Here is a 14,191-nt window from a genome sequence, read left to right as displayed (position 1 = left end):
GATCTGGAAAGGATCTTAGGAACCTGGAAAGTCAGAGTTGGAAGGGATTTTAGGAACCTAGAAAGTCAGGGCTGGAAGAGACAAACTTAGAAAGTCAGAGCCGGGAGGGACCTTAGAGACTATCTAGTCAAACCCTCTCATGTTAAAAATGGGAAAACCGAGGCTTAGAAGTGAAGTAATACATAGTAAAGGGCACTAGTTTGTGGAGCTAGAATTCAGACATTGTCTCCATCACAAAATGAGTCTTGGGTGGGTGTTCAGGATTAAATGGGGTTGACAGCGGTTTCTGGAGGCAGATGAACCACTGAGGAGGCAGTGGGCCAGCATAAGAAACGCTCTGGGGTCATGGAGTGATGCTATCAGGGGAAGCCTCCTCTATAGACTCAATCAAAGCATCCAAACAACAAATGATTAGGTATCTACTAGTGTCTGCTTTTAAGCACCTATGGGCCTCCAGGGCCCAGCAGGCAGGCCTTCAACCTGTGATGGTATCCTCCACTTTTTTTTTCCAATTCACAAGCATTTATTTTCTCTTGCTCCCACCTCTTCTCCTCCAACTTAAAAAAAAGAAAAAGAAAAAGAAAACCCAAGCCCTCTTAACAGTATGTACAGTCAAGCAAAACAAACTCTCACTTTGGCCAAGTCTAAAAATGCATGTCCTGTTTTGCATCCTGAGTCTATCAGCTCTCTTATTAGGAGATGAGTAGTACACTTCATCCTCTACTTTTAAGGGCATCAGCAGAATGGGGAGAGAAGAGCACTGACTCTGGCAAAGACCATAGCGGGATATTACCCAGAGTCTAACCTAGTGATGGAGAACCTGGGGCCTTTAGACCACGTGTGGCCTTCTAGGTTCTTAAGTGTTGCCTTTTGACTGAATCCAAATTTTACAGAACAAATCATGTGACCTGAAGGTCACAGGTTCCTCACCCCTGGTCTAACCCTTCTCTGAAAATTCTCATCTAAATGACCTCTCCTTCCCCCTCCCCACCCCTTCTCCTGGTTTCCCCAATGGCTCTTCACCTGGAAAGAAAATACAGCCTACGATGAGACCTGTTCCACATTCAGAGACTAAGGAGGTAAGAGGAGAGGTGGGAGATGGATAGAGACAGAAGAAAGAGGTTTTAGGGGTAGGTGGAAGGAACCCCCATGGATACTTTTTTCTCTAGATTCCTTTTGAGAAGAACTGTGGAGATGACAAGAAGTGTGAAGCCAACCTGAAGTTGAACTTTCATCCCACAGGGTTTGTATGTCTGATGCTCTAACCTTTGCCCTTTGACCTCAGTACTAATCCTGAACCTGGCCTCTGATCCTTTCCCCAAACCAAGCCCACTTCCCTGATTCTGATTAATTATTAATAGTAAGTGCTTACTGATTTATGGGTGGGGCCTGGGACCTATTCCTTGACCTCTTCCCCAGATCTTCTGAGATGCACCTCAACCCTTCTTCATCCACCCTCTCTGCTGTTTTGGAGCTGAGTAATGTCGGGGAAGATGCCTACCGGGTTCGCTTGGGCTTGACCGTTCCACAGGGCCTCTCCTTCAGAAAAGTGTCCATGCTCCAGGTAAAGAAGAAGGTAGTGAGTGCCCTGGTCCCAAAGTCTTGGCTCTCTTCCCTCTGCCTCTGCTCCCTTCTCCCAACCTTAAAAGACTAGTAAGCTGAAAATACAAACAGGATCAAGAAAAGGGGAGTCTTTAAGCCCTTAAGTTCCTAGGGAAAAAAACATCAGAAGTTAGTAAGGGGGAATCATATCAGAGCTGGGCAGGGCTTTTGACATTATCTGGACCAATGGCCTCATCTTACAGAGAAGGAAACTGAGCTCCAGAGTGGGAAGTGACTGCCCAAGGTCACACAGTGAGTTGGAACTTGGGATGCAGTTTGGCATAGAGAAAAGACCAGCTGAATTTGGAGTCAGAAAGACCCAGATTTGAATCCCAGCTCTGCCACTTTTTACCTGTGTGACCTTGGGCAAGTGATTTAACCCCTCTGACTCTCAGTTTCCTCATCTGTGAAATTGGAAGCATGAAACTAGATGACCCCTGAAGTCCCTTCCAGCTCTGACATTATATATATCAAAAACTATGATCCTCATCCAAGGCTCTTTCCATTAATTCCAGTTGTCCTGTTTGAAGGACATTTCTAACCTCTTTGAGACTGATAACTGGGAGCATAACTGCCATTTGGGGACCCAAATGGCACCCCTATGACTTCAGTTTTCTCCTCCACTGTCTATAACCTCAGAGCCATGTCCCTGTGAGCTGTAAGGAAGAAAGTCTTGATGACAGGCTCTCCACCTGGACTCTGTCTTGCAATGTGAGCTCCCCCATCTTGAAAGGAGGCAGTATGGTGAGATCCTCTCGACTCATGGGCCCCAAGTAGGGGGAGAAGCAGGGACCACTCCCCAAGGTCTAGGCAAGGATAGGACACATGCATCTGGGGAAGGGATTGTAAATGGAATGGAAGGGGAGGATTAAACTGGGGCTTAAGAGGAGGTATGTCTGTGCCCCAAGAAGGAAGGAGGAATAAGGGAGGTAGGGATGGTATAATGCTTGAGTTCTGGGGAGGTATCTGATCCTTCCTGGTGCCTCCCTGACCCTAGGTATTGGTCCAGATAATTTTTGATACCTTGTTGAACAGCTCCTGGGGGGACTTCTTGGATATGAAAGCACGTGTGAGCAGGTAAATGAAATCGAGGCATGCCTTCTCTCAAAGCCCCTTTCTTGTCTTCTGCTATTCTCCAGACTTAGGAGCTCCATTCCTCCTTTCCCAGTTTCCTCCCAATTTTGCCCCTTATGCAATTCCTCACAGATGACTCACATTTGTACCTTCTGTCCCCATGCCTGCAGTGCTCTCTCCCTGTTCACCCATCCCTCCTGGCTCCCCTGGCTTCCTTTAGATTCCCACCATCTTTAGGAAGAGTCCTCTTCTGGTCTCTCCCAGCTGCTTGGCCCTTCCTTCTAAAACTGCCATCCATTTTCCCTTTATCTGATACATACATTTTTACTTTTCCCTATTAGACTGTAAGCTCTCCAAGGATAGGGATTGTTTTTGCTTTTGCTTGTGTCCTCAGTCCCTGACACATAGCAAGGGCCTGATAAATGCTTATTGACTGACCAACTGATCTGTGTCTGCAGTGACAATGAGGACTCCATACTGCTGAAAGACAATCTGGCCACCAAGAGGATCCCCACCCTGTTCCCTGTCAACGTGATCATTGAAGAGTATGTTTCCCTCAGCCCCTCCTACCCGTGATCCGGGCATTCAGCCCTCTTGCCTCCCTAAGCTCCCTCTCCTGTGACCTTCCCTCTGAATGCCTGTTCTTTCTAACCTCGCAGGTAGGACTTGCCCCAAACCCCACCCCAGGACTCGCCAACTGCTTCAGATTATTGCTGTTGCTTCTTCGCGGATCTTCCTGCTTTAAGACTCTCTCCTGCTTTCTAACCCGTCTTTCACATCCCTACCAGGCGACTGTTTCTTATGAAGACATCTACTCATAGCCTTCCTCTTTAAAGAAAAAAAAGGCTAGGTGACAGTGAATTTGGCCTCAGACACTTGACACGCTTACTAGCCGTGTGACTTTGGGCAAGTCACTTAACCCCAACTGCCCTCCAAAAAGCAAAAAAAAAAAAAAAAAGAGTTTAGCCATTAGGGGGCAGCTACGTGGTGCAGTGAATAGAGCACTGGCCCTAGAGTCAGGAGGACCTGAGTTCAAATCTGGCCTCAGACACTTAACACAAAACTGGCCGTGTGACCTTGGGCAAGTCACTTAACCCCAACTGCCCTACCTTGCCCCTCCAAAAAGAAAAAAAAATCCTAAATGGCTCCCTATTACTTACCAAACAGATAAAGGTCAAACTCCTTCCCTGACATTTAAGGTACACATAATCTCTAGGTTCTTTAATTAGAACAGTTTATATTTCTAGTGTACGATGTGGTTTAAATATGATTTTTCCCTGACAGCTACCTCGTAAAGGCATATGATTATTAACTCCATTATTTATATGAGACTCCTATGGCTCAGGGAGATGAAGGGATTTGCCTATGCTTCTAGTTGGAGCCACACTATGAACCTAGGTCTAATGATATACCATATGTTGCTCAGCCAAGTTTGGAAAATGATGTATAACCGATATCAGATTGCCATCTTGGGGAGAAGGAGGGGGGGAGCAAAAAATTCTGAACTCAAAATCTCATAAAATGAACATTGAAAAGATATATCTACAAAGAAAAAAAAATTTGTGATTGGCAATAGGGAGTCATTGAAAGTCCTTGAGCAAGAAAGTGTCATGGTGGCTATTAGGAAGCTTTGTGTGGCAGAATCAAAAGATCTGAAGGAAGAGAGCTATGAACTCAGTAGGTATAGCCCAAAAGCCAAGATGAGATGAGAAACTCAATTAAGAATCCCTAGTTAACTAGACTCATCAGACTTTTTGTTCTATTGTGCCTCAGATTCCCTTGGGCTCTGACCTAGAGAATCGTGGGGTCAATTGTTTGAGATACTGAACCAAGAAAACCCAGAGGATATGATGGTGTTTTTCTCTAAGGAAGGGAGTGCAGGCCAGCAAAGGGCACATACAGCAAAGACATATTCTAACTCCACTCTTAATTAAAACATGGATGTTGGAGCTGGAAGGAACCTTAGAACATGGAATTCCAGAGCTGGATGAATATGGAACATGAAACATAGGGTGTCGGAGCTGGAATGGCCATTGGAACACAAAACTTTAGAGTTAGGAGAGACCTTAAACACAAAGTATAAGATCTGGGAGAAGAACAAGAGACCCATTAGGGCAGGGATGTCAAACTCAAAAAGAAATTGGACCACTGATCTATACTCTGTGGCCTATATAATGACTTAGTTTGAAAAATGTAATTATTAACTGTTTTGTTGTATTTTTATTTATTTGGTTTAATATTTCCCAAGTACATTCTGATCTGGTTCAGGCCACACTTGGAAGTGTTGTAGGCCACATGTTCGATACCTCTGCTTCGGGGGGCCATGTTGCATCTTCATTTGTGTTGTATCTTTGGGGATATTAACCCTTTCCTTGTTGCTGCCAAGGGTCCCTGTCTCGAATCTCTGGGGTAGGAGGAGTGGGAATCACTGGAGCATAGACTTAGTGCTGGTAGGGACCTCTGCATGACACAGGTTAGAGAACTAAGGCCCAGAGAGGGGAAAGGACTTGCTCCAGACCATGTAGATTTTAAGAGGCAGAACCAGTCCTGAGCTCTGGGTTCTCTCGACCCTACAGCCAGCTTTGCATTTCACCTTGTTCTTGTTCCTCTATGAGCTGGTGAGGATGTGCAAGTGTATCTGGGTACTAGATTTTGTTTTGTGCAGTTAACACAGGATTAGCTTTTTGGAGGGCATTTGGGGTTAAGTAACTTGCCCAAGGTTACATGGCTAGTTTTTGTGTGGGTGTTAAGTGTCTGAGGCCAGAACCGAACTCCGGTCCTCCTGACTCGGGGGCCGGCACTTTACTCACTGCGCTACCTAGCCACCCCAGCTTTTTTTTTTTTTTAGGAACCATGCCACACTATTGGCTTATATTAAACTTGTGGCTAATTAAAACACTTAGATCTTTTTCATATTTGTAATTGCCACATGGGTCCAGTGCCTGACACATAATAAGCACTTAGTAAATGCTTACTGATTGATCAAGCCATGTTTTTCCTATTCTTTACGCGTGCAATTAATTTTTTAAACCTAAATGCAAGACTTAACATTTATTCTGTTTTGGAAGGCAGACACTGAGCTAGAGATAGCATCCTCTCTCCTTCTCACATAGTAACTGCTAGCTCTGTAGGATATGGTATCCAATGTTCCTTCCTCTAGCTGCCCATATCTAACATTTCCATTTTCTCTCTATTCACAGGCAGGAAAACTCCACTCTGTACCTCAATTTCACCTCCAAAGGTCCCAAGACCCGCAAGGTGCAGCATATTTATGAGGTAGGCATCATAGACTCTTAGGCTTAAATCTTAAAATCTTCGAACTGAGAGAGACTTCAGGGGTCATTTCATCCCAGAGGTGGGATTCACCCCTCATAGCAACCTTGGCCAATGATCATGGGGCCTAATGCTTGAACATACCCAAGGTTAGACTCTGGCTTCATTGCTGATGAGCTCTGATGGTTAGAGGTTCCTTATAATCAGTCAAAAATGTGGCTCCTGTCACTTTCCTCCTACTGTCCCAGGTTCTGACTTCTGGCTTTAAGCAAAACTAATCCTGTCACTCTTCCACCCGAGAGCCTTTCAGGTACTTTCAGAGAGCCATCGTGATCCCTCTGCCACCCAGGCTTTTCTTTTCTAGGCTAAACATTCCCAGTTACTTGAACCAGGGATGTGGTTTGGTTTATGAGATGCTTTTTAGGTTTTCCTCTGGACTCCTCCAATTTGTTATAATGTAGTGCCCCAAACCTGAGCTAGACACACTTCATTCCGTATGTGGTCTGACTCAAGACTCAAAGTAGTACCATGGGACCATCAATTGGTGCAAACCAAGGTGGTCTTCATTTTTTTAAGGATCCCCATCATGATGTTGGCTCCTGTTAAATCTGTGGTCAGTCCAGTGTTTAGCACAATGCCTGGCACCTGTGTGTGCATGTTCAGAAAGTTTTTAGTCATGTCTGAGTCTTTATGACCCCATTTGGGGTTTTCTTGGAAAAGATTCTGGAGTGGTTTGCCATTTTCTTCTCCAGATCAGTTGATAGATGAGGAAACTGAGGCAAATGAGGTCAAGTGACTTGCCCAGGGTCACACAGCTGGTAAGTGAGGCTAGATTTGAAGTCAGGAAGATGAATCTTCCTGATTCCAGGCCCAGCACCCTATCCACTCTGCCACCTGGCTGCCCTCTGGCACATAGTAAATGCTTGTTGATTGATTCCCTACACTTTACTTATACAATTGATTTTAAAAACTTATATGCAGGGGCAGCTAGGTGGTACAATGGATAGAGGAGTGACCCTGAAGTCAGGAGGATCTGAGTTCAAATCCTGCCTCAGACACTTACTAGCTATGTGACCCTGGGCAAGTCACTTAACCCTGCTTGCTTCCAATAACAACAACAAGCCCTTATATGTAGAGCTCTGTATTTACTCCTGTTGGATGTCATAGTGATTTTGGCTTATTGCTCCAGATAATTTTAAACCCAGTTACTGTTGTGGTTGGGGTTGAAATTTCACCTCAGATATTTACTAGTTGTGTGTGACCTTAGGCAAGTCACTTCACTAGTATGTGCCTCATTTTTCCCATCTGTAAAATGAAAGGGTTTTACTTGATAACCTCTAAGCTCCCTTTCAGCTTTAAAGCTTTGGTCCCTAGGATCCAAACCTGAGAAGACTCATAGACTCTCAGAATTTAGAGCCGGAGGAGACCTTAGTGATGATTGAGTTCAGCCCCCTTATTTCACCTCCTCCTCAGAGGGGGAAACTGAGGCTCGGAAAGGGGAAGAGAACTGCCCAGGATCACAAACATAGGAAGGCCAGAGCCCAGGCGTACTGACTCCTAGCTCAGTCCTATTCTGACTCTATCAGACTGCTTCCTTCTCTATCTTTCCCCGAGTCACTGATTCCTAAAAATGTTGGCCAGCCAAAGGAGTGACAAGGAAATATGTTCCTCCCTTCTTTGCACTCTGGATATGGAATATTGGGTATAATGTTATACGTGGTTAATGTGTGGGTTAGTCTTGCTGAAAATTTTTTCCATTTTTTGTTAGAAGGGATGGCTCTCTGGGGAGAGGAGAGAGGAATATATTCAGAAATTTAGGGGATATAAAAGCAAAAGATAGCAATAATTTTAAAAATATATTGGTCAATATAGGGCTGAAGGCAGAGCCTTATGGTTGTTGATGAAGACAGCTTCAGGGTGATTTTGAAGGGTAGAGAATGAGTTATCTGAGAGGTAGAGGGGACAGGAGTAGAATCTGGAAATACAGGTACAGAATGTGAGAGTTCCAGGGAGCCGTTGACCTGGAGCCCTTAGCTACAGTTTGTCTCTTCTCTGTCCCCAGGTGATGACTCAGGTCTTTGTTGATGCCCCACCTACTCTAGAAGTCCTTGTCTTTGTGCCAAAAAGCCAGAGGAGGGAATTCTCTACAAAGAACTGGACCGTCCAAGTGGTTGGTGTCAGAGGTTTGAAAATGCTAGGGGGATTTCTGTATCTCGGTCTGGATCTGATGGGTAAAGGGAGGCCTGGATCTGAGTGACAGCCTCAGTCTTTCGAATGCTGCTATTTACAAGGAGCCATATCATGCTCCAGGCTTAAGCCTGAGCAGGCATTAGAAGTTGGGAGAGAATACCAGATGCTTGGATCTGGGCTGGGAAGGCCTGAGTAGCTAAGGTGAGTAGATTAGGGGTGGGGAAATCAGTCTATGTCAGGATCTGAGCAGGGAGGGGGCAGAAACAGCTGGTTTGTATTCACAGTAACCTGGTGCAATACCTTTTCCATGTTCTGAGATAATGGAGAATTCTTCCTTCCTTCACCCATCCCCCATCATGCCTCTAGGAACCCCCAGTACCCTGCTATCTTGAGGACCTGGATGAATTGTCCCGTCCCACCCAGGTAAACATTTAGGTGCTGGAAGGGTAAGGAGCAAAGGCAGCCTAAGTAGACTCATTCATCAAGTCTATCTCCAACTCCACCGGGGGATCCTGGCATCATAAAATTGACTTAATTCCTTTCTCCCCTTTTCCCAAGGCCCATGTCCTAGGGTCTGCCTTCCGGTGTGTAGTTGATTTCAGGAGAAAGATCTTGGTTCGAGTGAGTGGGGTGGTGGAGATCACTGAAGAGATCCAGGTAGGCAGCCTGTGAGATGGCTGGAGATCCCTGGGGTTGGTCTGATGGATGGGGATGGGGGTGGGCCTGTGGGGTAGGGGCTGGGGCTAAGGCAGCCACTAAATTCTCCCTCTCTCAGGCCTCTTCCATGTCCAGCCTGGGCAGCAACATCTCTGTGATCTTCAACTCCAGCAAATACTACCACCTCTATGACAAGGCGTCTGCCCAATCCCAGGTATTACGCAGCATTCAGGAATCATCCCCCTTTCTCCTGGCTCCTAGAAGGCAGAAAAGCCTTCTCTACAAAATCCCTCTCTTCTCCCTCAGGTTGTTACGAAGGTGGACATCATATATGAGAAGAACCTTCTCTACCTCTATGTGCTTAGTGGCATTGGAGGCCTGCTCCTCTTCCTGCTGATTTTTGGAGTGCTCTACAAGGTGAGGACCTTAGACTTGAGAAGGGCCTGGGTCACTGAGGACTTTCCTCAGGGAAAGAGAAGAAGGAGCCCAAGAGTCTATCTACCCCACGGGCTGAGGCCAAAGGACATAGTGATACTCGGGCTGGGTGGTGCTGGGGGGCGGTGAGGCAGGAAGCCTGGGTTCTAGGCCCACGCCTGCCATTGGCTTCCATGCAGTCTTGGGTAGATCGCTTCTCTCTGGGCTTCCTCCGTAAAAGTGAGGGGATTGGACAAGGTCTCTGTCTTCTCCGGTCTAGGATTCTGGAAGGTCCCATGGTTGGCATCATAGATTCAGAGTTGGAAGAGGACTTAGAGGCAATTAGTCCAGCCTGTTTATTTTTACAGAAAAGGAAATAGAGTCCCATTTAGGTTAAATGACTTGCCCAGGCTCACATAGGTAGTCAGTAGTTAGGCTTGGATTTGAGCCTGTGTACTCTGACTCCTATTTCACATACCTTCCATTGTACCATGATCCTTAAGCCTCGATGATCTTAGTTTCTTGGGGTGGTGCCAGCTCCTTATTGGAGCTAATCTAAGAAATTTGCTTCACTTTTGCTCCAAGGGATTTTACATTTCACTACTTTGGTGATCAAGGAAGCCCACTTTAGGCACTACTCCCCTTGGCCTTCCTGGCTCCTAAAGCACCTGGCTTCCTGAGCATTTTGTCCCCACTGAATGTAGTGGGAAGCAGGTCTGGCTCTGACACAAGTCATGTCATCTTGGACAAGCCAATCAGCTTCAGCTTTAATAACCTCCTCTGTGAAATGGGACACAGTAGCGCTTGTGTTGTCCGTGAAGACAAATTCCTTCGGCTGTTTAGTTGTTTCAGCCGTGCCTGACTCTGTGTGACCCCATTTGGGGTCTTCTGGGCAAAGACACTGGAGTGGTTTGCCATTTCCGTCTCCAGCTCATTTGACAGACGAGGAAACTGAGGCAAACAGGGTTAAGTGACTTACTCAGGGTCACACAGCTAGATAGTATCTGATGCCAGATTTGAACTCATGAAGATGAGTCTTCCTGACTCCAGGCCCATGCACTATGCCACCTAGCTGCCTGCTTTGTACTCTACCAATGGGAACTATTATTGCTACTTTTCTAGTTCTCTCGCGTGTTCCCTCCTCCCCCGAAATAATAGGGGCGGCTAGGTGGTACAGTGAGTAGAGCATTGGCCCTAGATTTAGGAAGACCCGAGTTCAAATCCGGCCTCAGACACTTAGCACAAAACTAGCCCTGTGACCTTGGGCAAGTCACTTAACCCCAATTGCCTTACTTTCCTCCCTCCAAAAAAAAAATCATAAAGGAGAATATTGTCTCCTAAGGGAGAAAATTACCAGGTGATTAGTGATTCTCCTACCTGAGTACTTTAGACTCAGGTGTCAGAGGCTACTAAACTTTACATAAGGGCATCCCTACTAGTCACACACTGACTTAAGTTTAAAGTATAATGTTATCTACATTTTATTGCATTTTAATTTATTTTGTTAAGTATTTCCCAATTACATTTTAATCTTGCTCTGACCTATGGGGAAGAGTTGCTGTTTGACACCTCTACTCTAAATGGAACTCATCATTGTATTCTGGAATCTCTGACTCTCTCTTGGCCCACCAGGAAATCCCTTGTTAGGGTGTGTGTCTGGGGCAAAGTCAGGGAGGTGAGTAGGAGGATCCTTTCATTGTCATTCACTCAATTAAAATGATCTCCTTCATCCTTCCAAAACTGCTGGGAGGAGGGAACAGGGAAAAATAAAACTATCACCTACAATTAGAAATGTCCTGATCTTCTCAAAATTAGAAGATGCAGCCCCTTGGACAATACCTTCAGGCAAGCCTGCCTTTGACACAAGGTTAGTGCCTGGGACTGGGCAGTGTGCCTCAGGGAAGCAGAAGGTGGGGAGACGTCGTTGGCTCAGACCAACCGGTGCTACAGCCCCCCTGACAATGACGTTCAGCTCATACACTGACTCCCTCCTCAGGGCCCAGGACTAGGCCAGTCTTCTGCCTATCACACACCTCCTTAGGTGGTCCTTTGCTGATTACCTTTTACCTTTCAATCTAATTACCTGCAGGGGACACGATTGCATAAATTTTCAGAGTTGGAAAGGGCCTTTTAGTTCAACCCCTACCCAACAAGGACTCCTCACTACAGTATGATATGCCCCCCTCCAATAATTCTCCAGTCTCTGTTTAAAGACCTCAGTGGAGCAGAGCCCACTACTTTCTGGGGCACCCCATCCCACTCAGGACTAGCTCTCTGCTAGGTTTCCCTAGTATCAAGCTCAAATTTGTCTCTCTGTAACTTCTACCCACTGAATCCTAATTCTGCCCTATGGAGCCAAGCAGACCAAGTCCAGCCCTGGAGGACAGCTATCGCATCCTCCCTGTATCTTCTCTTCTCTCGGCTAAACATCTCCAGCTCTTTTCATCTATGCTCATATGACTTGGACTTAAGAACCTTCACTAATCTCTAAACCTTCTCCAGCTTATCAATATTCCTCCTTAAGCTGTAGAGTCCCTGAGAAACAGTGTCCAACCAAGCTATTGTTACTGATCCCCTTTGAAATTAAGTATTTCTGGAAGGTACCAATCTCCTTTCCTAACTATGCATTTTCTCAATTTGTTGTATTATCTCCAGATACAATACTGGCTTCCTTTCAGAACCAGACTATCCCCATAGAACTGTGGCCCTGGTCCCCAAATTCAGTCCCTCAAATGCTTCTTTCCACATCTTTGCTTTTCCCTGACTACAGTAATGGATCCTTGCATTTATTTCATCTTTTATAGTTTACAAAGTGGGTTCATCCCCATTTCATCTTCACTTCATTCTGTAAGGGAGGCAGATCAAGTATGGTCATGCCCATTTTGTAGATGAGGATACAACGGTTCAGAGAAGCAAAGTGACTTGCTCAAACTTACACAGCCAGTAAATAAATGGCCAAGCTGGGATTTGAACACAGATCTGATTCCAAGTTCTGTGATCTTGCTGTACTGTATGACTCTACAGCTCCAGTACTAGCCACTGTGGGGAAACTGGAAAGGAGGAGCCCTGCTCATTTTGGGGACAAGGTTGTATTGTATACAGAAGATAAACAGATTCTGGGATCCCAAGTGAGTGATTTGAATGGAGTGTATCAGGGGAGGCTTTCTGGAGGAGGTGAATTTTAAGCAAAATTGTGAAGGTAATATATGAAAAATGGAAGTACTGGAAAAGCATGTATTAAATCCTTCTGTGTGCAAAGCAAAGGGCTAAATGCTGGGGGTACGAATAGAAAAGGAAGGAGGTTTGTGCTCTGAAGGGTAAACAAGGATTGGCACAGAAAACTACTGAAGGTTTTCTGGATGTAGGAGAAGGGCATGAGCAGGGGAGTGGAAGGATCGGTGTCGGTGTTGGGGAACATCTCACTCTTTTCTCTTCCCATGGGCAGGTTGGCTTCTTCAAAAGGGACCTTAAAAAGAAGATGGAAGCTAATGGTGCAGTCCAGGATGGAATCACAGATGAAGCCTCCAGTCCCTCTGCGGCTGGTGACCCAGGCTGCACAGAGCCCCTTCACCCAGAGGAAGGGAAAGGTGAAGGTTGTGCTGAGTCAGGCTGCTCAGAGGAAGGAGGAGGAGAAGGATGCGCAGACTGAAGCATGAGCTCTTGGGGAACATCCTGAAGGTCCTGGGGCCCCAAAGTCAGAAAAAGCTCAGGGCTGATAGTCAGGAATCCTGAGATCTAGTATTACCTTGGCCATCGACTTGTTGTGAGGCCTTAGACAAGTCCCTTCCCCTCCCTGAACTTTAGTTCTCCAATCTGTGAAATGGGGACAAATAATATCTATCCTACTTCATAGGGAGGTTGTGAGGATCTGAAGTGGTAATATATATGAAAGAACTTTGGAAAGTCATCCAAATTCATTCAACAAACACAGAACCTGTGATATCTTCGGTACAGAGGGAGATGCCCAAATAAATATTCCTGCCTTCAAGGAGCTGTTGTTATTCATATTGTAGTTTATCCCTTTCAGCTGTGATGACCAGAAAGGGCTGTGGGAAGCAAACACTCATACAATCTCTTGGATATAGTGAAAGAATCCTAAAACAGGGCTCCTGACTCCCAGACCCTCTTCCGCAGCCCTGAATTCAATACACCATGAATCCCTTTCCTGTTCCATCCCATTCCTCTCCCTCCTCACCCTGCCTTCCCATCCTTCTTCAAAACCCCTTTGTCTTCTTTTTCTTTTCATTTGGGGGAAATTGGTTAAAATTCTATGCCTCTCTAACTCAAATTTTGTAAAATATCTTTCCCCTTGGGAAAGATGGTGTTGGGTAACACCATCTGCCCCTGGATCTTTTGTGAGCTTCTCAGCTCTGAATTAGCTGTGAAGAGAAGACAGATGGCCTCTGATGAGATAGTCAGTGAATGATACCAGGCCACAGAAGTAAGTGATGAGGGGCAGACGGCAAGAACTACAGGAGGTCTGTGTTTGGGGATGATCAGGGAGGTTGTGTTTGAGTTGGCCTGTAAAAGCTGAGCAGAATTCAGACAGAAAAACAGCAATGGGTGTGATCAGTGTGAGCAAAGGCTCTACCTATCATAGTGGGAACATAGGGTGTACATAAGGCAGCAGCAGGAGATAAGGCTGGAAAGGTTGGGAACAGATTATGGTGAGCTTAAATGCCAGACTGAGATGATTGTACTTGGAATCATATGTCAGAATGACCTGAGAGATCCTCTGTGAAGTCCAGAATGAAACCTAGAGTTTATCTACAATCATCTCATTTCACAGATTAGGAGACTGAGGTCAAGAGATAGCAAATGACAAGGTGTTTCTTCTCTGATCTTCATCTTGTTTCCATCAAGGCCTTAGAGGATGTTCTTTGATGTGGGAGGGGCACAGGGTAGGAAGGATGTTTCCAGTATCTCCCACATCACGCTCTGTCAAGTGGCCCCTATGTCTCAGTGACATATCCCTTTGTGT

The 14,191-nt window shown here is 45.7% G+C and overlaps 1 protein-coding gene across 2 annotated transcripts in view; it reads left to right on the top strand.

Moving 5' to 3' along the window:
- The window catches only part of ITGAL (integrin subunit alpha L), a 32,996-nt gene extending 19,796 nt beyond the window's left edge, over positions 1–13,200 (top strand). Inside the window, exons 19-31 of one of the 2 annotated variants that reach the window (XM_069084677.1) lie at positions 1,032–1,079; positions 1,170–1,243; positions 1,420–1,564; positions 2,242–2,346; positions 2,600–2,679; positions 3,135–3,221; positions 5,877–5,952; positions 8,012–8,119; positions 8,506–8,562; positions 8,698–8,796; positions 8,915–9,010; positions 9,103–9,213; positions 12,656–13,200. In XM_069084677.1, the coding sequence (XP_068940778.1) occupies positions 1,032–1,079; positions 1,170–1,243; positions 1,420–1,564; positions 2,242–2,346; positions 2,600–2,679; positions 3,135–3,221; positions 5,877–5,952; positions 8,012–8,119; positions 8,506–8,562; positions 8,698–8,796; positions 8,915–9,010; positions 9,103–9,213; positions 12,656–12,859 (1,290 nt within the window). In that variant the 3' untranslated portion in view covers positions 12,860–13,200. Of the gene's footprint in view, positions 1–1,031; positions 1,080–1,169; positions 1,244–1,419; positions 1,565–2,241; positions 2,347–2,599; positions 2,680–3,134; positions 3,222–5,876; positions 5,953–8,011; positions 8,133–8,505; positions 8,563–8,697; positions 8,798–8,914; positions 9,011–9,102; positions 9,214–12,655 lie in introns of those variants that run through there. The other variant, XM_069084678.1, reaches the window with a different exon arrangement.
- Positions 13,201–14,191: the final 991 nt, after the last annotated feature.

This window comes from Petaurus breviceps, unplaced genomic scaffold (genome assembly GCF_028583685.1).
Source record: "Petaurus breviceps papuanus isolate PSGF00001 unplaced genomic scaffold, PetGlider_PUasm1.0 175, whole genome shotgun sequence".
NCBI classification, from domain to species: domain Eukaryota; kingdom Metazoa; phylum Chordata; class Mammalia; order Diprotodontia; family Petauridae; genus Petaurus; species Petaurus breviceps.
Note: the sequence above shows the minus strand (reverse complement) of the source record. Positions and strands in the feature narration are given on the sequence as shown.